At 39.7% G+C, this 26,867-nt stretch overlaps 1 protein-coding gene across 1 annotated transcript in view; it reads left to right on the top strand.

Moving 5' to 3' along the window:
- The window catches only part of Adamts12 (ADAM metallopeptidase with thrombospondin type 1 motif 12), a 214,041-nt gene that overhangs the window by 167,100 nt on the left and 20,074 nt on the right, over positions 1–26,867 (top strand). The window contains exons 18-20 of the mRNA XM_048368464.1: positions 7,942–8,152; positions 15,414–16,529; positions 21,370–21,522. Coding sequence (XP_048224421.1) covers positions 7,942–8,152; positions 15,414–16,529; positions 21,370–21,522 — 1,480 coding nt within the window. The remainder of the gene's footprint in view (positions 1–7,941; positions 8,153–15,413; positions 16,530–21,369; positions 21,523–26,867) is intronic.

Here is a 26,867-nt window from a genome sequence, read left to right as displayed (position 1 = left end):
GGACATGATAAATTATATAAAACTCTATTCATTAACATATATAGGCCAAAGGAGGCTCTGCATAGGAGTGAAGGACAAAACCTCAATAGCTATGTACAGGTGATCTTATAAAATAATATTTTATGAAATGAATTCCAAGAAAAGGAAACAAAAGACATTCTTCAGTTGCCCTTATTGCTGTTTTTGTTTTCTTTTCCTTTTGTCTTGTTAGTTTATTTGTATTTGGAAGGCTAAGGGAGGGCAGGCACATAAAAGGTGGAACAAAGGATGAACAAACACAACAGTGATACTCACTAGACACTATGTGGAAAACGAATGGGATATCTTATTGATGAGGACAGGAGGGAAAGACTGAGAAAGAGAGCAACAGAAGGGGAGACATAGTTCCAAAAGAATTATAACCATTACTCATTACCTGATTCATGTAACTATAAACTCTCTGCATATCAACTATACAGTAACAATGTTCAAAACGTAATGATTAGGAATTCACATATAGGCCACACATTTATAATTCCACCAACTTGGGAACCTAAGGCGAGAGAATCTCAACGTTAGTATGGGTTCCATAACAACACCCAGTCTCAGAAAAGAAAAACTAACCAAAAGAAAGTCACACCTGGTGTTTTTATTAAGCAGCTCATCTTTGTTTAAAGAGATAAGCCTGTCAAACTGAGTCAGACATGTTGACTCCTGAAAATGTTACCTATATACAATAAATACAAAATTTCTAGAAATGCCTTTCTAGTGTGGGGTATAAAAAATGAAGTAGAATTCCGTGAAATATCCGCCACAATATTTAGTTTTCAAAAACTCCTTACCTATGACCACAATTCAGCTTCCACAAATATTTGTGAAGTATTCAGGAGATGCGGGGGGGGGGGGGAAGGGTAAATATTATTCCCAGGTAGTATATAAGGAAATGAGAATCAGAGAAAGTTGATGCCATATCCTGGAGAAAAGGGTTTGAGAGGAAAAGAGCAATTTGAAAGTACCTATTCTTTTCCAAGCACTTTCCATACCACCATACCATCTAAATCTATTAGCAACCCCAAAAACAACCACCTACCTGAATGTTAGGTATTTTAGATTATTGTGTTATAATGAAGCTTTCACAGTTTCCCAAGGTCACATAGCTACAAGTGATTAAATCTGGATTTGAACTCCTATCTGTCTTCTAACAGACTTTGTGGACTTGTTCTACCATACCACACTGCTGTAAGGATCAGGATGAGCAAGGTTCAGGATGACCCCTAAAACTAAAAGTACTCCTCTTTCAGATAGCCAAATGTGGTGGCTCGCACCTATAATCCCAACAATCAGTAGGCTGAGATAAAGGATCATGAAAAGATCATGATCCAGCCTGGGCCTTGAGACAGGAAATCCTGTCTCAAAAACCAACTTAAAAAATAATAATAAAGTATTCTAAGCTATAATGAAATCAGCCTGGTGACATATGCCTGTAACTCTAGACCTTGGCTGATAGAGTCGGGAGCATGGTTCAAGGCCAGTCTGGCCTCTGTAGAAAGTTGATGTCTGAAATAAACAAATGTACAAACATTTTAAAAAACAATGAAAATCTATGAATGGATAGAAAGTCTGACTCCAACATTAACTTAGGTGTGCAGATCAGCAAAGAAATTTATTTCTTAAAAAACATATTGTTTGTTTATAAGGAATAAGTAATAAATGAAGATTGCCCTGTTCACGTTATTTATTTTTATATGCTTATCCTAGTAATTAGTTTTCCTTGGATATGAACTTCAAGTTCCAACATTTTCCTCTATCACCTCATTTCCATGACATCTGTAAACTTTATATCCATTCAGAGCTGTCACTTCCCTTCCCAAAAGATTTCACAAGGTTTCATCTTTTTTTTTTCATTTTCCTCAATAACATCTTGTTTTTGCATCCAATTTTGACATTCTGTACTCTTCCCCCAAAGGAGAATTCAAGACAGATTTTTTAAAGATTTAATAAAAGATATTATAAAAGATTATCTCAACCTAAAAAATATGTGTGACACAGCCAGTAGCGTTCAAGGCCAAAGCATGTTCCAGGAGAGTGTCCTGTCAATATCAAAGAGATTCTTTGGGATTGAAATGTATCTGACTCCAGACAGAGGTCATCTGTGTCTCTTCTTCCTATTGACTTCTCTCTGACCTTTGGTATTTTAGCAAAGCAATGCTTTGTGAGTCTACAGATGTGAGAATGCACAGCCATATCCAAAGTACTCAGTAAACATCATAGCAATTCACTCCACTCTGGCAGCTGTGTCATTCTCCCAGTGCATGGAAGAATGGCAGATGATTTCATTCAAGGATTTCTAACCTCAGCACTATTACATTGGCTTCATTATTCTTTTGGGAGGTGAGGCTCTTTTGGGGCATTGTAGGAAATTTAACAGCTTCGTCGTCTCTGACCTCTAGCATTAGATGCCTGCACTACTTCTTCAATGAAAAATGTCTTCTGTCAATCTCAGCTGTTCCTTAGGACTAGTAAGCTGCAATGTTTAGCATTGCCAAGCTTGTGAAAAGCCCATGGAAATGGGGGAAAGACAGAATGGCATGTGTAGGAGACAATAAGAAAGTTGATTTATAGGGACAGGCTAAAGTTAAACTCTAAAGACATGGTTCATATTGAGCAAGGCAGGAAGCCAATTTATGTTACACTGATGGCTAGAATTTGTACTGTAACTGACATGAGGGCCAAGATTAGTAGAGAGAAAGATAGAAATGACAAAAGTTTATTTTTAAGAAGAAACAACTGTTTTGAGCAAACGTTTGAATTTTTTAGTTAACTGAATATTGAAGGTTAGAAAAAGTAAAGATACCTGGGTTGCTGCAGCCAGAGACACCCCAGCAAGTACAGCCATGAAAACGGGTAGAAGAAACAGATGAGGGAGTCTCAGAGGTTCTCCATCCTGTCCCTCTGAATTCATCTAAGGGAGGGAACTTTCCAGGATAACTGCTCATGGGTACATAGGCACATACTCCTGTATGATGTGTAAATCTGATTCAAACAGCAGAGTCCGTGCAAATCAGGCTCAAGCCATAGACTTTCCTTTATGTTTTGATAAACATATGGCTCAAGCTGGCCTGGAACTCACAATCCTGTCTCAGAGCCCCCCAAGTGCTAGGATTGCAAGTACACACTACTATGCCTGCCTCAAGTCCACTATTTGGAGAGAAAACTTGAGAGAGATAAATCCATTTATTTGAATCCAAGAGCACTAGTAGTTTTCAACCATGACTTCACATTAAAAAGTCATCAGGCAGCTGTACTGACACTTTGGCTCTCCTCACAAGACATTCTGAGTCTTTGGTTGGACCTAAATATTGACACTTTTATTTTTCATTGTTATTTTTATTGTTATTGTAAAGGTGATGTACAAAGGGGTTACAATTACATAAATTAAGCAATAAGTGCATTGCTTTTTGAACAATGTCACCTCTTCCCTCATTTTCTCCCAGTTTTTCCCTCCTGATACTTCCAACAAGTTGTACAGTTCATTTTCCACAGTGTCTACTGAGTATCACTGCTGTGTTTGTTCACTTTGTCCCACCATTTCTGTTCTCCCCTTACTTTCCCCCCAGTAGATAAACTTACGTACAAGGTAGGTAAAGAAAACAAAAACAGCATCAAAAGAGGAAAAAAAAGGAAAAGCAACAAGAAACCTCTTATTTCTCTTTCTTAGAGTTTATTTCTATAAACATAATTTTATATGCTCCTATGCACAAAGCTATTGAGCCTTTGTGATTCTCTCCTAAGAATATCTTCCTTTGGTTTCATTGTGTGAATGTCTAGAGTCCTGTATAATTTATCATGTCAAGTACAAGTAAAGATCCCAAATCACAACAAATCAAAGAAAGACTATATAAATGGGGTTGCATCAAACTTAATAGTTTCTGCATGGCAAATGACATGCTTTCAAGATAAACAGAAACCTATATAATGGGAGAAGATCTTTCCTAGCTCTGTATCAGACAAGGGACATATCTAAAATATACTTAGATCTAAAAAAAGTTAAACTCCTCAAAAATAAATCCTCAAAGAAACAACAATACAAATAATAAATGGGCTGAAGACTGAGAGACTTCTCAGAAGAATGTCCAACAGACACATGAAGAGATGTTCAACATCTCTAGCCGTAAAAGAAATGCAAATCAAAACAACATTGAGATTCCACCTCACCCCAGTTAGAATGGCCATTGTCAAGAAAACTAATAATAACAGATGCTGTTAGGGATGTGACCAAAAGGGAATGCAACTACACTGTTGGTGACACTATTAACTTGTTGAGCCACTCTGGAAAACAATGTGGAGGTTCCCCAAAACACTAAACATAGAGCTTCCCTTTGACCCAGCAATTCCACTCCTAGGCATTTATCCAATTGAATGCAAACAGGGCCACACTAAAGCCACGAGGACAGCCATGTTCGTTGCAGCATTGTTTAGCATAGCCAAGATATGAATCATTGCAGATGCTCCTCAGTGAAAAAATGGATCAAGAAAAAAATGGAATTCTGTGCTTCCATCAGAAAGAATGATATTGTACTACTCATAAGGAAATAGAAAGACTTGGAAAACTTATACTAAGCAAAGTAAGCTAAACCCGGAGAAACATGGTTTGCATGGTTTCCTTTATTTGTTTGTTGATAATTTTTTAAAATCTCCTTATACTGGTGCAGTGAGAATCAGTGACATAAATCTAGTCCTTGAGACTTTAAGGAAGAAATAAACTAACACTGGGTGATTAGAGAAAATAGAAACACTATATCACCAACTTGTCAAATGATTATTAAACAGTTAAAGCATAGTAACAAAAAGTTTACTTGATATCATCGTGGTAGATGTAGGGACCACTACAATGGAAGTTTGCAGTAGGAAAAGATTGGCTTCTGCTCCACATACAGCATGGACAAGTGGGAATTTGCTCCTAAGGGGCAGGGTAGGAGTGAACTGGATGGGAAATTACTAGAAGGAAAGATCAGACCAAAGAGAAGATTTAGGCTAAACTGACCTAACTTGGTTCCTGCTGGAGATAAGCCAAGGTGAGCAGATATCACCTCAAGATGATGGAGGGCTAAGAGCCAATCCAATAGCAAGGATGGTCAGATATCCAGCATGAGCGTAGCAGAGATCTATGTTAAAATTGGGTCTTACAAGGCAATGCTCAGATTAGGCCAAAAGTTCAGGAGCGTGACTGAAGTTTTAGTCCAGCAGAAACTCTTAGTACTGTTGGCATTCTGGTGAGAAACCTGTGGCCAAAACACATAAAGTCAGGTTAAGTCAATGTTAATTCTATGTTAATTAAACCAACAAGGTTGATATATCGGTGGAGAGTAATGAGTCCTTTGCAAACTGCACTGCCCTTTTCAACAGTCATTCTGGCATTCTGGCATCAGTATTCTGTAGACATAAAACCTCCTGTAAATGTGAAAATAGTAGTCTTCTATCAATCTCCTAGAAGTGGTAGGATCATGACAGACACTTAACAAGATGAGAGGGACAACAAACAACTTGACAGGGGCTCTTAGACCTGAGTTTCAAAGACCTTAACAGGAAACCAAAATGGTGCGGGCTTCCACTTTAAATTAGTGGCCACTTTCTTAATCCAGTTTATGTAGCTATATCAGACTACCATAGAAAATGCAATTTGTAAGGAACAGAAAAAATATTTCTCACTTAGAAGTACCCAAGTTAGAAGTCCAGGATCAAGGTACCAGTGTTTGGTCTGGTGACACAATCTTACAAGATGGAAGTCAAAAGGACAAGAGAGAACCAAGCTGTGTCCTCACACAGCAGGAACATGAGAGAGAGCCTACCTGTTCCCACGAGCCCTGTTTTGAGAGGCATTACCCCTTTCATGAGGTCAGAGCCCTCATATACTAAATAATTCCTGTTAGGCTCCATCTCCCAGCATGTTGTATTGAGAGTTAAATTGCCAGTGAACCTTATGCTCTAGGTAGCATACCATATGAAATTCTACCCTGAGAAACTATGAAGGCAGCTTCTGGAAGAAAAGGAAACTCAGTGAAGATAACATACCAACAAGGTCTCTATCATCCTTTTGTTATGATACAGCACTACAGCAAGTAATAAGGCTGTTAGTCAGCTCAGAGAAAGGCCTTTCCAGAAAGATATTTTATATATTCAGTAGTGTACCTGGCTTCCCCTATAAAACTGATACGACTAAGTCATTAGGTTAATATAGAGCACATTACCTAGGTTTCACATAATTCTGTCAAGTTTTACCTCTTTAATAAGTAATCTTAATTACTTATTTGCTGAAGAAACTAATAGAATTGAGCAAAGGCTTTCTTCTATAATTTTACATTGAGATTAAAAGTAGAAATAAGGGAGGAGGAGGAGAGAAAGTAATGCTGGTAGTAAAACAAAACTCCCAAAATAAAAAATATAAAAACCAATAGACCTTCTACACAATAAATCCAATAATTTTTGTGCCAGTACTGAGGTTTGAACTCAGAATCTGAATACTGTACCTTAGCTTTTTCCACTCAAAGCTGACACACTACCACATGAGTCATAGCTCCACTTCTAGCTTATTGGTGGTTATTTGGAGATTAGAGTCTCATGGACTTTTCTGCCTCAGCTGACTTTGAACCACAATCTTCAGATCTCATCCTCCTGAGTAGCTAGGGTGATAGACATGAGCCACCAATGCCTAGCCATAGATGCAATATTTAGTAAACAAAAATAATAATGTAAACTTTTGTTTTCTTCAAAATTACCAAAATTCAATATTATCTCAAGGTCAGAAGGCTATGTTAAAATAAGAAATGAAGGACTTTGGTGAAGTGCTATTTTTACACGTTATTCTTTTCTATATTATTCTTTGGATTAATAAAGAAACTGGCTGCTCACAGGAATAATGGTGGAACAAAACCTCAGAGGGAAGACAATTGTTCTAACTTCAGTCAGAAAAATTTGCACAGTTATGGAGAGGGAGAAAGACCAGTTTCCAGGAAGGTACGCTGCCATCTTAAGTAGCACTTCATGTAACTTGTTGGCCTAAATCCTGGAACCCTTGAACCAATCATTCATAAAGAATGAGGCCACACACTAATTTATCCTGGGAGAATCCAAAATATTATTATAACAAATAGTTTCAGTTGTTGAGAATTATGTGTCAAAAATAGCTGACAAGAAATTATCTTACTTAAGTTACTCTTTCCTACTCCTTCCTGATGAAAGACACCAGTGAAAATATAAATGAATGGACTGCGGAAGATAGCCGAATGAAGATGAAAACAAGGTGTCTGATTTATCACCTACTAAGTAAATAAAAATTGGTGTCTCCTTCCTGTTGTAATGGAATAAAAGCATTCAGTGAGAAAACACAAGACTTAAAGAATGATTGGACCTTTATACTCAATACCAGTAGTCAAAATACTAATGAATCATAACAAGAGACTGAGCTCTTCTATGCCAGGCTCTGCACTACAAACTCTATATGAACTAGTACTTCATTCACCCATAACACTCATATAGTGGGTATTGCTATACTGGTTGAATAGATGAAAAAATGAAATTTACACTTGTGTGAAGGGCTGAGGATATACCTCAGTGCTAGTGTTTGCCTAGTATATGTTTGTCCTGGGCTCAATCCCCAGCACTGAAGTTGTTTTGAAGTTGCATAGCAAAAACTAGAGTCTCAGTTCTCTCAACTGAAAAGAGAAGACATATATGTTTTATTTTATCTTGTTTATCATTTAAAAACATGCTTATTTAGCAACTGAACAGGTCAGCATAGCCCCATCTGCAAGTCAGCAGAACTGGCCTCCTAGCAGCCTGGGGCATTCCCAAGAATTTCCCAGTTCTGGAACTCCAGCTCACCTGATCCTGTTTTCTCTGCCCAGTGCTTGAATGAATGTCCACATCCCTTTGGTGATCTCACATGTCCTTGTCTGCCTGCAGGTGGTGGTCAGGGGAGTGGGAAGCCTGTTCAGCAACATGTGGGCCCTATGGAGAGAAGAAGCGAACGGTGCTGTGTATCCGGACCATGGGCTATGATGAGCAAGCTCTCCCAGCTACAGACTGCCAGCACCTGTTGAAGCCCAAGGCCCTCGTTTCCTGTAACAGAGATATTCTGTGTCCATCAGACTGGACGGTGGGCAACTGGAGTGAGGTGAGCTCAAGTTAGAGGAGAAACATGTTACTCGTGTTTCATCAGCTCTCCACCTATTCTTTCTCATTAAGCAATCCAAAGTGACCCTAGGTAAAATTGCATAGTGGATACCATCCATGGCCTCTGACTTCTTTCTGCATTTTCTACTATGCATATCCTATTTTCCTACTTCCCATCTGTACAGATTTATGCTCTTACTGCTCCAGTAGTCAACTGTGCACCAGGCTTATAAGAACTGATGTGGAGAGTTTTGCTCACCCATTGTTCAGCCATTGGTAACAAATCAAAAGCCATTTGTTGAACATGTTTCAGTACTTTCTTGTAGTTAACTAAAAACTAAACCAATGCTGCCCTAGTGGTAGAATAATAGGGAATATATTTAACAGTTATAACCCCCCCCCCAAATTATCCATTTATTCAGCTTGTGTTTAGGACATCTGTTTTTAGTCACATAAATGTGAGCAAGCATTGCATTTTTTCAAAATTGAATTTTTCTAATTCTCTGTATATAGTAAGAAATCAGAAGGCTACAGGGTTGTGAACATCTCCTAAACTTTAATTTCTGAGGGTCCCTTTGAAACCTGATTCTGTCAGCCTGGTACTCCACGAGTGATTGGGGAAGTAAGGCTCTCCCTCCCCAGTCTCCAAGGACCACATCTCTGTTTCCCTGTGTGGATTTTAGTCACTGATCTAAGGAGTATGTAAATGATGGTTTTTTTAATCAGGAGGCTGGAATTTTGAGACATAATGCTCACTGATGAGCTTTACACAGAAGCTTACAAGCTTTTCATAATATTACCATTGACTAAGATATTGCTGATACTCCTCTGAGGACTTACCATCAGGAAAAATGGAAAATATATGCTAACTGATTAAACAATAATGTAATCAATTTTTTTTCAAATTTTTATTATCAAACTGATGTAAAGAGAGGTTACAGTTTCATACGTTAGGCATTGGATACATTTCTTGTACTGTTACCCCGTCCCTCGTACCCCACTCCCTCCTCCCCCTTTCCCTTTCCCCCCCTGAGGTGTTCAGTTCACTTACACCAAACAGTTTTGCAAGTATTGCTTTTGTAGTTGTTTGTCTTTTTTTTCCCTGTGTCTCTCAATTGAGATACAACTGTTGGGGGCTGGGAGTGTGGTTTAGTGATAGAGTGCTTGCCTAGCATGCATGAAGCCCTGGGTTAGATTCCTTAGCACCACATAAACAGAAAAAGCAGAAAATGGCTCTGTGGCTCAAGAGGTAGAGTGCTAGCCTTGTGCACCGAAAAGCTCAGCAACAGTGCCCAGGCCCTGAGTTCAAGCCCCAAGACCAGCCAAAATAGTAAAATAAGCAAAGCTATCTAACCTCTTGGAAAACATTTCCAAAGTTCTGTTCATAAGCTAACAATCACTATCAGACTTATTTAGCTTTCTTCTTCTGTGCAGGATACTCTGTAGGACATCAGATAAAAATCAAAAAATGGGAAGTATGTAGACCAGATTGCAAGAGCTTCCTAGCAAATGGAAAAGGAAAGGAAAACAAAAAAAAATTACAGTGTAAAGGAAATATACCCACCAGTTGAGACAGATATATTATGTACACAGCAGTGATAAACAGAATATCCTCCCTGCTTCACTTGGGAGGTAAAGCCATGGTGTGCGGTTGGCCTGGTATTTGAGTCCACTGCCAATCTAGATTGCTACAAATTATAGTGTTGTCAAAATAAGGCTAAATGGGGCATTGCGATTGGCCCATTAAGTCTGTTTACCACAAGTGTGTTGGCTGCATTCAAAACAGTTAATAACTCTTGTCACGTAGAATTTACTAATTGTAAGAATCTTAATGGCTTCTCAAAGGACTGCAATTAGATTTGACTGAGGGGTTCTTCTTCTTGAGTTCACATGTATGGAGAGCATAATAACCTCTCAGATCTAGAAAACAAGGGGCCAAAGAGTTGTCACTACATGACAAGAACTGGTATGTATATGTAGTTCCAAATACACGCCACAGCAAGTAATCCAGTGTCTCGCTTCCACTGGACAGAGCTGATGCCTTCATTCAGGAAATGTTATCCAGAGCAACACTCTTAGTTCAATCAGCATCTAGAGACTCATCAAATGGGTCTTCCTTGTTTCCGTAACACACAAAATCATCAAGCATTGGTCCATTAAATATTAACAGCATATATTTATTGAATGTGTAATATGCATATTCATCACCTTTATGAATATTAATTCATTTAACCCAGATTACTGTCTTAGTTCCATTTTTGTAGGCAGAGAAACTAAAGCATAGAGATGTTTAGAAACTTATTCAAGGTCACCTAGCTACCAAGTGATGGAGCAGTGATCTCACGCTGGCAGCAGAATTTCTACTCTGAGCCCTGTGCCATGCTGCATTTCAAATGTCTGCAAAGTAGAGCAATATAGCAGTTCTTGGAAATCATAAGAAATGCTTTATGTTTGGAAACAATTTACCCATCATCTTTTATCACTTTGATGGAATTCCAGACTGCATAATGATGGCTGAGATCTCAGAGCCTCTCAAAAACTAAACTCACCACATAATTTCAAAAGGAAAAGGAAAAGAGCCTTTCAAATGAGGTTTGCAGCAACATATTGTATTTCACTGACAGTAGAGATGCATTTGAATATATTTTATGGCACATTAAGTGGACTCTCCAAAACCAGATATCCTCAGGGTCTACAAGATCTTTTATTTTTAAGTATTAGCAAGCATCTGTTTTACTATAATAGGATAAAGTAGGGAGAAATGGTGATGAGAGAGACACCCGTCCTGCTCCCGCTGTAGGAAAGGGAAATTAAAGGCTCCTAGAAATATTTTTTATCTACCATTTCTATGGCTGAAAAAAACATACGAAGAAATAAAGCAGTCAACCAAGTTGCTACATTTTAAAAGTATGGGAGTATTACATTAATCGGGTTTTTTTTAGCACTGTGACTAATATTTGTAAGAAATAGATTACAGGCGTAAAGATTTGTTTGGCTCAAGGGTTGAGGTTTCAGTACATGGCTAGCTGGCTCTATTACTTTCTGGTCCATGGCAAGGCAGAAGCATCATGGAGGAAGGAGATGTTGGTAGAGGAAAGCTGCTCACCTCATGGCAGCCAGGTAACACAGAGTAACCGGAAAGGAAGGCAAGATATATCCTACTTCCTTCAACAAGCCTTGCCCCTTCTTATAACCTCCAAACAATCCCATTATGTAACAAATCTATGAATGGGTTAAGTTAAATCCCCTGGTGAGGTCAAACCTATTATGATCCCACTCTGGTCTCAGAGCTACGGACCACATCTTTAATACATGAGCTTTCAGTGGGAGGCACTTCATATCTAAGTGACAATAAATACAGCCACTAAAATAGACCAAGTGTTGATTGTATCAAAGAGTTCTATTTTGGCTCTTTGATGTTCTTGTTTTTGTTTGTTGCTTTTGAGGGCTTGAGGGTTTTTCTTTCTTGTGTTTTTGTTTTGTTTTATACTGGTCTTAGGGTTTGAACTCAGGGCCTGGGCACTGTCCCTGAGCTTTTGTGCTCAAAGCTAGCACTCTCTCCCTGAGCCACAGTTCCACTTCTAGCTTTTTGGTGGTTAATTGGAAAGAAGAGTCTCTTTCCTACCCAGGCAAGCTTTGAACCATAGTCTTCAGATCTCAGCTTCCTGAGTTGCTAGGATGGTAGGCATGAGCCACCAGCACCTGCTTCTTCTTTAGGAAGACTTAGCCACAAATACCAATTCCATATTTATTGCTAGATGAGAAGCAAAACAAGACATACATTAAACCACAAGAATTCCTCTAAGGAGGAGGAAGAATGAATAGGGAGAGCTAGGACATATTTCTAAGAGTTACTTGCTCTCTGGTATTTCTGAAGTTCAGGTAAGGTTTCAGAGCTGAACCCCTGGTGATCTGACCTTAATCACTTCTGCTTTGGCATGAGTTATCTAGTAGTGTCACCATTCCATTCCACTTCTTTCTTGACATCAGCAACCTGTGCTCTGCTACGGTTCCCAGGGGCCTGACATGATCACCCCTGGTTGAAATACCTACTCCAAGAAAAACACTTGAAGTCCATGTTGGTGCTCTTCTATCAAGTCTGATTTTTTTTAATTGTCTAGAATATTCCATTACTCTTCTAGTGCCACCCTAACAAGGAACCACAAACGAATGGGCTTAAAAACAGCAAAAAAAAATCTTGTTTTATAGTTTTAGAGACTAGAAACCTAAGATAAAGATGCCAGCAGGGTTACTTCCTTCCAAAGGCTGTGAGGGAAATAATTTCATGAGTAGTTCTTACTTTCTGTAGGTTTGCTGGCAATATTTGGTGTTCCTTGGATGGAAAATGCATCACCACAATCTCTCTTCATCTTGCTATGTTATTCTCCCTGTGTATGTGTCTCTGTGCCCAAATTTCCCAAATCATGTTGGATTAGACCCACCATAATGACCTCCTTTTGATTGCCTCTGAAATGTCCTGTGTTCAAGTAAGGCTTCATTCTGTGGTTTGGATATTAGGACTCTAACATATCTGAGGTTGTTTGTTTGTTTGTTTATTTTGGTGGGACCTAAGGGCTTTAGCTTATTTGCAAATCTGATTTCAGTATGAGCTGTAGTCATTTGTTTATAAATCCATGACCCTATTCACCGAATGTTTTAAAGTATTAGCTGTTTCTTTACTCAGCCTATTAGCCCAAACCCCCTGATAAACGCCAACTGTGTCTTTGAATAAATTGTCTCAGTGTCACCACTCTGTCACACCCTACCTGCTTCCTCCTTGCTGTGTATCTCTGGAGTGTGGAGGAGACTAATCAAGCAGCAGAACCCTTTTGCAGCAGGTTTCCTTGCCCCAGAGACAGCTTAATACACAAGTGGTAGCCAAAGAGGGCAAGATAACCCTATGGGGACATAAACAGAATGATAAGCTGCTTGCCTGGTACAGGGTTAAAATTATAAGGTGAGAGCATATGATAATCATAGCTGAAAGTGCCTGTGAGAGTTCTAAAACCACCAATTGAGAAGGTTCCAAGTGTGGTGTCTTGCTCTACATTTATCTCATCTGAAGGGCTTGACAGCTCCTAAGGAGATAAATGCACTGGAAGAGGCATGGGGCTGAATACAAAGCAGCACTGCTTGTTCTGGAATAACTGTGAGGGGGAAACAACCAAATGTTTGGGCCCAGTATGCGTGGTAGATCACTGTGGCTTGTTGAGTACAAGATGCTCTGACACCAAGAAATAGTATCCACAGGCTATCTGGATGAGTCAGGGTCTCCTGGGTGAGGAAATGGAATGTGAACAAAAGGTTGCTGTGCTGAGAAAATTTATTGTCTGGCCACACCTCAGGTCTTCATTAATGGCTTTTTTCGAGTTGTCATTTGGGAATAGGACCAATGAATGTTGATTATCTGCTATTGTAAGATTAGAAGCCACAATCTAAAATTTTATTAATATGAAATTGTTGTTTTTCTAAATGTTGGCCACTTAAATGAATGTTTGTATATTATTTTTCTCTTTGTTGTTTGAAGATAAAACAATCCAAAGAATGCATGTCCAGAAGCCAGATTTAGTCCTTAGGCTACCAAACTTCAAATTCCATTTTGAGGATAATCTTTTGTCTTAAAATAAGTGCATCTAATGTGCTCTCACTAAACAGCCTGCTAGATAGCCATTTTCACAAGAGGCTGATGAGGCACCTTTGTGCATGCCTAAAATACATAATAGTCTGGGTTCAATTCTTAGCACCACCAATATAAGCAATGGCATATACTTAGCTTCACAGTAATTCCATCAAATTATGAATCCATCAGTTGGATTCATCATTGATTAGGCCAGAGCCCTCATAGTCTAATCTACCCCCCACCCAAAAACAAAATTTGCAAGTACATCTTTAACACACTGTTGGGGAACATTTCATGTCCAACCTACCAAAGCAGAGAAATGCAAAGCAGCCAACAAGAGCCCTGGTGATCAAAGCTCAAGTGCCAGATGTTTTGTGATTGACTTTAAATGTTATTGAACAGGAAAAGGCAAGATAGAGCCATTTGACATTAAGTATGGCTTTTTAAAAGTACTGAAAAACGTTAGTGCTTTGTGGCCACTGCACATGATTTCTGCCTGTTGAGATGGATAAAAATGAATATGTTTTATAATCATTTGTAAGGAAGGACTGCCTGTATTACGCGAAAGGCAATGTAGCTGTTTATGCTTCACATGTCCTATGGAGTATGGAGGGAACAATGAGGAAGGAGACAGGCTACTACCACAATGTACATTATTAACAGTACTTTAAGGGACTGACTTAATTCTTTGGGGAAGAATATACTCCACCTTAGATTAAATACTTACCTTTAAATTGCAGAAAATTTCTTAGATCAATATACGTATAGTGATTGTCTAGCTTTCAGTCTAATTCTACCTGTCACAGGCAAATAATTTAATACCTGGGAGAAAATACATGGGTCATAATAACTTTTTTTAAGTAATTAAATTTTGTTGACAGGGTGTTGTGCAAAAGGGGTACAGTTACATAATAGGGCAGTGAGTACATTTCTTGTGATATCTTACACCCTCAGTTTTTTTTTTCCCCTTCCCTAGATCAGGTAGGTATATATACAATACCCAGTGTACCAAAAACATGTACAGTAGCCACGTGGCATACACCAAAGGAAAGTCAGCTAGAACTTTAAATAAAATGTCAACAATAGAGTTTGCTTATCCTTGTCTTATGTGATCATACATATATAGCTTTTGAGCTATTGTGATCCACTGAGAGGTCTATTTTAGACCTTTTCATGTTTAGTAGTTGTTTGGTTTTAGTTACATAATGCAAGGTCGCTGAGCCACATAATAACTTTTTTGAATATAAAAAGAAACGTTTAATTCAACTAAATAGATTCCTGAGGATATGAGAGCATTTCATGGTAATGTAATAGTATCATGATTCTAGGACAAAGAATTACTATCACTTAAAGAAACAAGGAAACAAGTTTAAGGCATTACAGTCTCTATGGAATCCCAGCTACTCAAATTCCAAATCCCAAAGACAATTCATTTTGACTACATCTTAGCTTTTGTTTCCAGTTTGTGTGTCCCTGGGCCCCAGATGGTTTCTAGAAGGTATATACTTCCGTGGGGGGGGGGGGGGGGGAAGAGTGCAGAAATTCTGAGTTATCATTGAGTCTATCCTGATTTGTTGTAAAACTGGTCATGGGAAAGAAAGCATCTTTTCTCAGTAGAGTAAGAGCTGTCTCTCTTTTCCAGTGTTCTGTTTCTTGCGGCGGTGGAGTGCGGATTCGCAGTGTCACATGTGCCAAGAATCACGATGAACCGTGTGACAGGACAAGGAAACCCAACAGCCGAGCTCCGTGTGGCCTGCAGCAATGTCTGTCTAGCCGGAGAATTCTGAAATCCAATAAAGGCACAGTTTTCATTGGGAAAAATCTATCAACACCTGGCCCCTCCCAGCCCAGCCCTCCATCTACACTCAGCCCCATGGTGCTGACCACACCAATGGTGATCGAGTCTGTGAGCACAAGCGCTCCAGCCATCCACAGCCCTGGTCCCACCACAGCCTCCCAGGGAGACCTGGATGGGAAAAAATGGCAACAGAGTTCAACCCAAGCTGAACTAGACTCCCACCATCCCATTTCCCCTGGAAGCACTTCTCAGCCGGCTCTCACTCCCTGGTCTTTAGGCATTCAGCCCAATGAAGAAAATGTTTCCAATTCAGACACCACTCCTGCCTCATGGGAAGACCCTACATCCATGACAACAAGTGGTTCTGACTTGCCATCATCCAGCAATACTGTAACCTGGCAGATTACTACATTCTATAATACCTTGACCAAAGATCCAGAAATGGAGATTCAGAGTGGCTCAGGGGAAGATGGTGAACAGCATGAGAACAACAATGAAGGTAACTCAGTCATATGGAGCACCATCATAGTACCTGAAAAGGATGATTCAATGGGAAGAGTTGCAGAGTTACCACTTGGGCCTCCACCAACACCTTCTCTTGAGGATGAGTCCTTGAGGCCTCCCTTCAGCACAGAGGGGAGGGAACTGATACCTAGCCCAAGATCCATTGCCTTTAAAAATGGGACCCTTAGAGCTGAGGGCTTGGTCACTGCAAAACCAAGTCACAGCCCACTCCCTCTTGAAAGAGACCACCAGCCAGTACCTTCAGAGAAGCCAGCAAATGATGAGCACCAGGAACTTCCAAACAACACAAGTCTTACACAAGGTTCTGGACCAGTCCTGACGGAGGAAGATGCATCCAGTCTCATCGCAGAGGGGTTTTTGCTGAATGCTTCTGATTACAAGCAGCTCTCCAAGGACCACAGACCTGCCTACTGGATCGTTGGAAATTGGAGTGAAGTAAGAGGTTTAGTTTCTTACCCCAGGCCTGATAACTAAGGGTGTACTGTTCTTGCACATTTTTTAAATGAACTTGTATTCAAATATAGTCTAAGGGTTGATTTTGGTGACTCGATCCTGTTATCCTAGCTTCTGGGAAAGCAGAGATCTGGGGATCTCAGTTCCAGGCCAGCCCAGGCATAAAAAGAGTTCACAAGACTCCATCTTGAATAGTGGCTGAGCATAGAAATGTCATTCCGGCGACACAAATAGGATTCAAGCCCATCTGAGCATAAAGTGAGATCCTAATTCAGAATACAACCAACACAAAAAGGGTGGGCAGAGTGGCCCAAATGGTGCAGTGCTTGTCTAGCAAGTGTGAACACCAGAGTTCACAATACAAAACAAACTAGTCTGAGGCGGGAATGGTGGGACCTGCCTCTAATCCTGGTATGCAGGAAATTGAGACGAGAACCTCAAGAATTGAGGCTATATAGTGAGTGAGTTTGAAGCCAGCTCAGACTGTGTATATCCAAGGAAAGAGAACATATCATGTTCAATGAAAAGAAGTTGAGTAAGGCAGGAGACAGGCCCATCCGCTGAGTGAGCATGGAGAATTCAGAGAATTTATCTTTGTATGCCTGCTTTCTGTCTACAGATTGATAGGGTTAGTATAGAATGTAGCTCACTTTATTGGTGAGCTATATTTAGTTGATTTCTTTTTCCTTGTCTCGGTGCATTAAAAAATTGCCTTTGAAGTTGGGCAAGATGGTACATGACAGTAGTTCCAGCCCTTAGGAAGCTGATAGGAGGATCTTGAGTTCCAGGCCAGCCAGAGCCTGCTAACACGACTCTGTCTCAAAGAAAATTCATTTAAGCTCATTGTAAAAGTTAGAGTTTAGAAGGAGAAAGTAAATATATGGAAATGGTTGGCCTTTATTTTCAGTCTCCAGATACTTGTTTTTCCATTTCTAGAACTAATGATATCCTTTGAGGCAATAAAATAATTTCTCATCTATTTGAATTTTGAATGTACAGTGTATGAGCTTGTTAAAATAATGTGATATCCCTAAAGAGTATTTGAGGCAAAGTAATCACCATCCAGCATTTGTGACATTTCATATCTTATTTCCCTTGGTAAATAGAGGGGAAATATTATCAAGTCATGTAAGAAAACAATGCAATTATAACCAGCTGTAGAGCATGCTAGTTTTCAAACTATGGTCACCTGTCCTATCTTATAAGTGAGATTATCCTGGGGATAGTGTCTTATTTATACTTATTTACAATTAGAAATATTAAGATGCTTAATTGTTGAGTGACTTGTCTAAGGACCCCTGTTGGAACTGAATAATGCACTTTCTCTTTCCACTCTAACTTGATATATCTCTCATGACTCTTAGTACAAATTGACAACCAAACCCTACAGGATTCTGTTGTAAAAATTAATCAGTCTCATTGGTCATGGAACTGTTATACTAAGAATAAGTGTATAACTTCAAAGCTTCAACTACTTTGAATCAAATCCTATAATGGTTTGCCATTGGATATGTTTCATTTTCACATTTTATATTGATGAATCAGTATCTCATTATCTCCATTCATAAGAATCCTGCTTCAGGGATAGGAAATATTTTCCTGTTCAAAGTAACCTAACTTACCTCTTAATCACTGCCTCCCAAACACTAGAATCGCCACTGATGTCAATCTCCCTCTTATCCACTAAAAACCCCTAACAGTTCAAATCAGTACCACTTCATCATTCTTGTATCTACTCTATTTCCTCTTAGTTTAAGGATCAGTGGTTTCTGATGGTAGAGGTAATGGGAGAACCCAGGGGCATGCTTTTGTTTGTTACAATGATGGTGGTCACAAGGGAAGATTGAAAGAGGGCTGCTTGTCTGAGAGCCAAGAATGGTTAAAAAGCCCTGCAATATTGAAATACTGTTCTTCCCTTTTAAGGAAGAATTGTCCAGTACAAAAAGCCAGTGTTTCAATAGCTGAGAATGCAAGATCCTTGGTTGTAATTCTTGCCTGGGATTTCTGCTCTTGCTTCCTATTTGGCCTGTGTAGCCACATTCTCTTCCTTCTCCAGTCTTTTCTACTAACTGTTGCAAGACTGACAAGATTGCCATAGTTGTCCTCCAAAAGATTTTTCTAATTCTTCCAAAGTCCTGCTCACAAATCTTTAGTTTCCTTGTTACCATACCAGATCAGATAATCTACTGTACTAACACCATTAGCCTCACTAACACAGTTTTCTAACCTTACTGCCTTCTACTCTTCTTCATCCATTTTCTGCTTCAGCAAATCTAAATTGCTAAATTCCGTTAATGTCTGCCTGTCCCATCCAGTGCTTTGATTCATGCTGTTTCCTCTGCCTGGAATTTCCTTTTTCTCCTCCTCTGCTCTTTCCAATCCTACCCATTACCCAGGACCAAGTTTTGCGCTTCCTCTTCCATAAAGGCAAGAAGTAATTCCTAGAATTTTAATGTGAAATCTCTCTTAGTTTGTATCCCCAATTTTTGTCCCATAAAATTAAAAGACTATCCAAAGCCCCTATTGTACAGGACACATTTATTTTAGTCATTATAGTTTTGAAAATTAAGGAATTGACAAATAATAAACTGTGGACATAAGACTTGAACTGGACTTCTTGGATTTGAGTCATGGCTCACTCACTACCTGTACATTTTCACCTTCCATCTGTAAAATGAAGCTAATACCTGACTCATAAGACTGTTCTACCATAACAGGAGTAACAATGAGTCAGTTATAGAAGAGTATTGGACATGTAGAAGATATCCAGGATGTGTTTGTTGTGATCTATGTTTACAAAACTGGAAATTTCATGCTATGCAATGTGCCAAGCAAGGCTCTTATTTTACCAGAAATTCACCTCTCATTGAACTGTCTTATTCAGTTAGATCCCTTGGGCCAGTCAGTTAAATGTACACTGGGTCATGTGAATGAAAGTGACAGCATGATTTTCCTCAGCCTTTCCCATGAGGCTGGTGTGACCTTCAATATCAGTTACAGTTCTGAGCATCCTGACCCCTGTTCCTTGACCTAATTGGTCATTACAGATCACTAAAATGGTTCCCAGGACATCTGCAAGGTCTTCTTTGCTTCTCCCATTCTCAACTCCTCATTTGAGACTTAAATAAGCAAAATCCTCAACAACAGAACCCCATTTTCACTTTCATTCCATAGGTTTCCTCTTTTCAGTTTAATCTTTGGAGTGTCACTGGGTACCTAAATAGAAATTCTTAGGAAGAAATATAGAAATTTTTATTCATGAACAGAACTAAATTCAGACCCCAGAGACAATGTGCACTGAGGTGCATCATAAATGTGGTACCCAAGCACTATTGTCTTCTTTTTTTATTTAGCAGGATCATCCCTAATCTTGGAATTCAGCTTAATTAACAATTCCCTTGGGGGCTGACAATATAGCTGAGAGGAAGGCCTTGCATTTGATCCCAAGCACCACTTCAAAAACTTCTAGTGAGGTTAAATATTTTCTTTTTGCTCTATATCAGGACATGAAATTAGCAGTATACTATCTGTGTGGCTTTGGTCATGGCCTCTGAACTCTGTTGGCCCCCATGTCTGGAAAGTGGTACTTATGTCCCTGACTCTGTTATGTTTGATAGGAACAGTTAAAGCACTAATGATGTCCAAGGCAGTATGCATGTGTGATTTTCTTTAGTCCTCAAAACAGCTCAACAGAGTAGGTCCTGGTGTCATTACTGGCTTTACAACCTAGAGGAGTTAGAGAATCACACAATCCAGTCGTAAAATCAGTCAACTGCAGAACTGAAATGTACATTAACAATTGTACCATGCACCAAGAGATTCTACTTATATTATCTTGACTTGTTAAGATGAGCCAAAAGCCGACTATAATGACTTCCACAGTTCACTGACTGACTATAATGACCACCCAAAGGCTGGTCCTCTGAGTTTCCTGGTTCTTTTTCATGTGAGATCTCATCGTTCAGCAGGCAGCCTAGGGTTATTGTCATGGCAAAGTCAGGGATCCAAATGCAAGAGCAAGAAATATTATTGTCACTGAGATCTTCAAGCTAAACTTGAGATATTTAAGTGCAAACATCTTGAGAGGGATGAGCTTTACATATAAGAAAAGGTGGCTGATTAATTCACCATTGGTACATCAAGTAGTGAAAAGCATGATGCGTGGTAGCGTACCAGCAACCTCCCAGGCATTGGTATCAGGATAATTTTAAAGGAAACCATATTTACATTGCACTGGGTTTTCTTACCATATATAAGTCAGAAATCCTTAACTTTGTTGTGTGTTTGTTTGTTGGGATTGAACTGAAGGCTTTGCTCTTGTAAGACAGATGCTCTACCACTCCAGCCATACTCCAGTCCCTTTTTGCACTGGTTATTTTCAATGTAGGCGCTCACTTTATGCTCTGCCATTCCCCATGTCAAGGGAGCTAATTGGTGCTGGATGTTACTTGCAGCCATTGTGCTTGCCCTGTAGTTGGGATAATAGATGTACACCATCAAGCCCAACCACTAAGTGAGATGGAGTTTCATAAATGTATTTTCTGATTAGGCTAGCCAAAGACCATGATCCCCTAATCTCTGCCTCCCAAGTAGCTAGGATTACAGGCATGAGCTATTACACTTTTATTAAAGTCATCTATGGTAAAATTTAAATACTCAGAGATTCAGATTAACATGTGTAGGTGGGAACTATAGTGTAAGCACCATCCAGTGTCTCTGGGACAATCTTAGAAGCTATCCACAGAGAACTCCTATCCCCAGAGTTCAATGATGGATGTGTCTGTCTCAGCCTCTTTCTTCTCCCTCCTCCTCCCTGCTGCAGTGCTCCACCACCTGTGGACTGGGAGCCTACTGGAGGAGCGTGGAGTGCAGCACCCGGATGGATGCCGACTGTGAAGCCATCCAGAAGCCTGACCCGGCTAAGAGATGCCACCTCCGTCCCTGTGCCGGCTGGAGAGTAGGGAACTGGAGCAAGGTAAGCTCTCAGGCTGGAGACTAGGGAGTCTTTTGTAACCCCTTGCCAATGGTGTTTTCTCTTCTCCCTTCTACTACCTCTTATAAAACCATAGGTGAGCAAATAGTGGGTGATACCATAGGCCTAGCTCAAGTTTCATAAAGTCTTAGAAGTTTTTATTCATGCACAAACTTTTTTGCCCAACTGTCCTTTCTCTTCTGGATACACTGGGATAAAAGGTTCACTTTGCATAATTGATTGCTTTGTTCCACATGCAATGCTATTTGTAAATTATTTAAAATTAGCATAATGACAAATAATTACACAGTCACATATATAATTAAAACATGGCTTAGTGGTTCTTCACAAAACAAATACACAGTGTAACCTCCCAGACCTACAATGAAAAGAAAACTGAGATATAAAGAATAATTTGGTTATTAAAAGTACATTTTCAATTTGGCATGCTGGCTTGAGCTACCTGGAAGGCAATAATCCTCTAGAGGATCATGGTTCAGGACTAGCCTGACCATAAAATAAGTTCATGAGACTCCATCTCACTCAATGCAGGGTCGGGGGTCATTGACACATGCCTGCTCTCCCAACTACAGGCGAAGCTGGTGCAATGGCATGTACTTACCATCCCCAGAGAATGGAGTAAAGTAAGAGAATCCCACCTCAGGCTGGCAGACTATACAGACAGACCCTACCTCAAAACCTACCAATGCAAAAATGTGACTCAAATGGTAGATAACCTGTCTAGCAAGTAAGTGGCCCTGAGTTCAAACCCCAGAACTACCCAGAAAAAAGGTGTATATTGAGGTGATATAAAAGTGATTTTTTTTTACTGCCCTTGTTAATTGGGCCACAGTTACTGGCTTTAGTGTCATGTCTGTATAGTCTCTTGTGAAAACGACATGTTGGGTTTTCAGACCTGTCAATCAGTATCTTGGTGCTTTGCACAGTCTAACCAGGCCCAATGTGCATCATATCCACTGGGACTGGGGCTGAGGGCCAGCAGGCAGGTCGGGAGAACATATATGGAATGGGCCCCACACACCAAACCCGTGTTCCCTGTAGGTTTCTGTCCCCTGGACGGAGAATCACTTCCCCTGCTAGCTGAGCCACAGGAAAAGAGAACACCAAAAGCAGAAGTGTGAGGAGGATGCGACCCTCTAGATGTGAACAGCTCCTGCCACCAAAGAGAGCCACAGTGTAGAAATCTCTGATTCTCCTGGCAGACTTACCTCAGACACTGACAAGCCTTAGCCCCATCCCCAAAGTAAGGCTCTGATCTTCAGGAAGACAGGAAGTGACACTGCTCCTTCAGAAAATTATCACTCATTCTTTCGACACCTGCCAACTGCCCAATCCATTTCTGTGCCATGTTTTCTTTCAGTAATGAATGATGGTTCTTTTCTCTTTCTCTTCCAACTCATAACAAACTCAGAATCCAGCAAGGACTGAATGTTTAACTACAAATTCACTTTCTTTTCCAAAAACAGCTCAAGAATGTTTTTTTTAACCCCTACCTTGCCAAATGCTATGTAAATCCTAAAGTTCTAATGTCCCCTTGCTGGGACTAGTCAGTTCCTTGGAAACTGCATGGCTTACAAAAGGATATGTACATGAAGTAGCTTGGAATTTTGAAAAAGTCAAGTCCAGCCAGAGGAATTCTATGTGATGTAAAACCATCAGCAAGAAATCAAGGGACTCATATGCAGCCAGGGCTCCTAAAGAAAGCCCTCTTTCTCTCTTCCTTTCACTGTTTGCAGATATATTAATTATCCCCAATTGTTTTCTCTGTCATATGATCATTTTTCCCAGAAGGTCATAACTGCCACATCCTCAATGTCACTTCATTCTTTCTTATTAGGGTAATAAATAAACCTTATGTCAAAGTTATTTAACTATCAATAGTCAATGGCTGATTTTTTTTTCTCACTGCTATCATGTCTTTCCTAGGAAAGTTCATTTAGATTGTATTTTAAATTTTGATAAGCAAATGAAGCTTCTTTAGATTATCATGCTATTAACTGGTTGCTTCGGATGTCTGGAGTCCAAAATAGGCACCTGGAAAGATTCAAGCTTCTTTCTCAGCTTTACTGATTTGGCTGCTCCTTCCATCAAAGCTCACTGGGAGGCAACCTCTACAATGGGCAAATAGATTGCTGATTTTACCCTCAGAGAGTTACAGATTCTACCACGTTGACATTTTTATCTTTTGTCAGATTCCTTTTCAGAAGTAAGAATTCTAATTTTGGAGGGGAGTGGATGAATGGAAACGCAAATGGAGATATAATACTCAATGTAATAGGTGATAAAGGAAATGTGAAATATAACATGATGGGGGGGCCAGAGGATGGGCAAAAATGATGAAAGGGGTGATTCTGATCAACCAGCATGGGGAAGTTGGGCACCAGTGGATCACACCTGTAATCCTAGCTACTCAACAGGCTGAGATCTGAGAAGCGTGGTTTGTAGTGCCCCTGGTTTGAAAGTCCATGAGATTCTTATCTCCAATTAGCCATTTTAAAAAGGTCCAGAAGTAAAGCTGTGGCTCAAGAGGTAGAGGACCAACTTTGAGTAAAAAGCCAAGGGACAGTGTGCAGGCCTTGAGTTCAAGACCCAGTACTGGTCTAAGAAAGTAGCACTGGACATAGAGAATATATAAATGGGATAGATACGTTAAAATGTAACACCCTTTTCCAACCATGTAAAGATTTACCCAACCATTTAGGTTTGTCCAAGCATTTAGAGAATTTTAATTATTTTTTTTAATTTTTGTCAGATAGAGGACTGGAATTCAGGTACTGGGTGCTGTCCCTGAGCTTTTTCACTCAAGAATAGCACTCTATCACTTTGAGCCACAGTTCCACTTCTGGTTTTTCTGGTAGTTAGTGGGGGATCACAATTATCCCCATTTAGGAATAATCAACATACCTGCAAACAATGAAAGGGAGAGAGAAACCTGGGCTGGCTCAGCATTGCAGTCCTCAGCTCAGCGTCCTGAAGAGCTAGGATTATAGGAGTGAGCCATTGGCACCCAACTTAAGAATTTTAATTTTATCTTGACTCTGTTATATTATTTTCACCAGTCAAAGCCAGAAGCACTTGAATTCTAGGAGAGTAGGGTATGTCGCAACCTTTCCTGAACCCATGAAATCACACCTGAAGTGTACTGGTTCCTTGCTAGAACTACTACTCTTCTCCTTAATGAAGCCTGATTCACCTGACATGAGAATGCCTCCTATCTGGCAGGAGAAGGAGGCTGCACATGCAGGTGGGCCTTTCTGATGTTTGGGAGTGGTTAATTAGAGTGCTTTGCTTCTTCCCTTTCATGAATGAAGACATCTGCAACAAAATCAAGGTTGTTGTCCTAGATTTGTCCCGGAGGTAGACATTAGAAAATGTAACTCTGCAGAATCAAATCCTAGAGGCAGTGGTGGGCTAGGAATCAGATGTATCTGAGATGGCAACTCTACCCTGTCACTAATTAGCAAGTACAGTCACCCACGTCTTAGGAGCATTAGTTTTCTCACCTCAGAAATGAAGTGGATAATTTGGCCTCTAATTACTCTACAGAGTTGGTGTAAGGATCAAAGATGTTTTAATCAGCTTTCCATCACTGTAATAAATACCTGAGATAATCAACTTATAAATGAAAGATTCATTTTCGGCTTGTCATTTTAGAGTTTTTCATCCATAAAACATTTAGTCTCATTGCTTTGGGCCTGTGGCAGCACATTTTGTGGTGGTGAGCATGTGGCAAAGCAAACATGCGCTCCATATCTGGAAGACCCCGCCCAGATCCTCCTTTTAAAATTCTACCACTGCCTACTAGTGCCAAGCTAAGAAACAAACCTTCAATGTATGGACCTTTGGGGAGCCTTCTAGATCCATCAGTATGGAAAAAAAAAACAACCTGCAAATGATTTTTTAAAAAAAAAAAACAACTGCTCAAACAAAGCCTTTGAGAAGCTTTGGTCTCTTAGCAAAAGTTAGAGCTAGCTATTAGGCATTTACTAACTTCTAGCAACCCAGTGTGGTAAACAGGTAATAATAGAGTTAAGTGCTACCAGTGGGGTTCTTGGCAGAGGAATTTACCCTTTAGTACTAAGCAGATGGGGTACTCAAAGTGTCTGTGAACTTTGAAGGACTTGACCTACACGTGGATGCCAGCACTCACTGGGTACCATTATTTGCCTAGCAAAGATGTTTTAAATAAACGATTTCATTATTTTCCTGATAAAGGATTCTATAATTGTCACTGTGGGAACGAAGACTTAGGGTACTTCAGTTGCTTACACGCAGTCACTCAGTCAGGAATCTCACAATGCATATCCCAACTCTAAAGCCAATTGGCCATCATCACTTTTATTACAGCTTTTCAGGAAGAAAGAAAGCACTACACATTAACTATATAATATCTGTGTACTTCAATTATATGACACATGCCAATTTCAGAACACTAAGATTTGGGAAGGAGAGATTTTTATGATGACAGGACAAAAAAATCTGGAGTTGTGATTCAAATGGTAGAATGCCAGCCTAGTAAGTGAGAAGTTTTGAGTTCAAATCCCAGTACTGCTCCCCTCCAGAAAGAAACAAACACATATGACAAGAGAAGTACAGTAAATGAACATGATAAGCTTAAAAACTATGTTTTTGAAGCCCTTCATATTTCCTGACTGAGCATTTTGTGTTTCTAAAGTTCTTCCAACTACTGATTTGATAAACCCCTTCAAAAAGATTTTTTTCTTCAAATGGTCTGTCTTCCCACACAGACAGCTTTGTAATTTTACTCAACAATAGTTTGTATCATTATTTGTAGCTTTGCTGAAAAATGAGAGGAAATGATAAGCTTTCCTTTTAACACCAGCAGCAGCATTTGCTAACTAATCTGGCTTATTCTTGTCCTTGGCACCATGTCTATTGAGTGTTCACATTGATAGATCTTAGTTTTCCAAAGGACTAAAGTGGGAAGATAGACTTTGACTTGGGCAGGTCCCAACTTCGTACACAGCACATTCCTAGCAATTTATATTAAAATCAAATGAATACAAATCAAAGCATAGAATTGCATGTTACACAGGAGGCAACATCGAATAGCAAGGAAATGCTGTGGATCATTCACTGAAAAATCCCTGCATTTATTTTACCCTTGATATAATTTTTCATTATTTAAATCATTATATTCTCATGACATTGCTGGGTGTGTTAAATTAAGGGATTCATAAGAATAAAGAAATGGTGAGAGGCATCGCAATGAAATGGATGCAATGGAAAACAAATTCAGTGACCCCGTGCACCTAGGGCCTCAGGAAATATGACGCCCAGACCACTGGTGTCCAGATAATGATGCC

The sequence above is a fragment of the Perognathus longimembris genome, chromosome 19 (assembly GCF_023159225.1).
Source record: "Perognathus longimembris pacificus isolate PPM17 chromosome 19, ASM2315922v1, whole genome shotgun sequence".
Lineage (NCBI taxonomy): Eukaryota > Metazoa > Chordata > Mammalia > Rodentia > Heteromyidae > Perognathus > Perognathus longimembris.
This window is presented reverse-complemented; position numbering and strand designations above follow the sequence as displayed.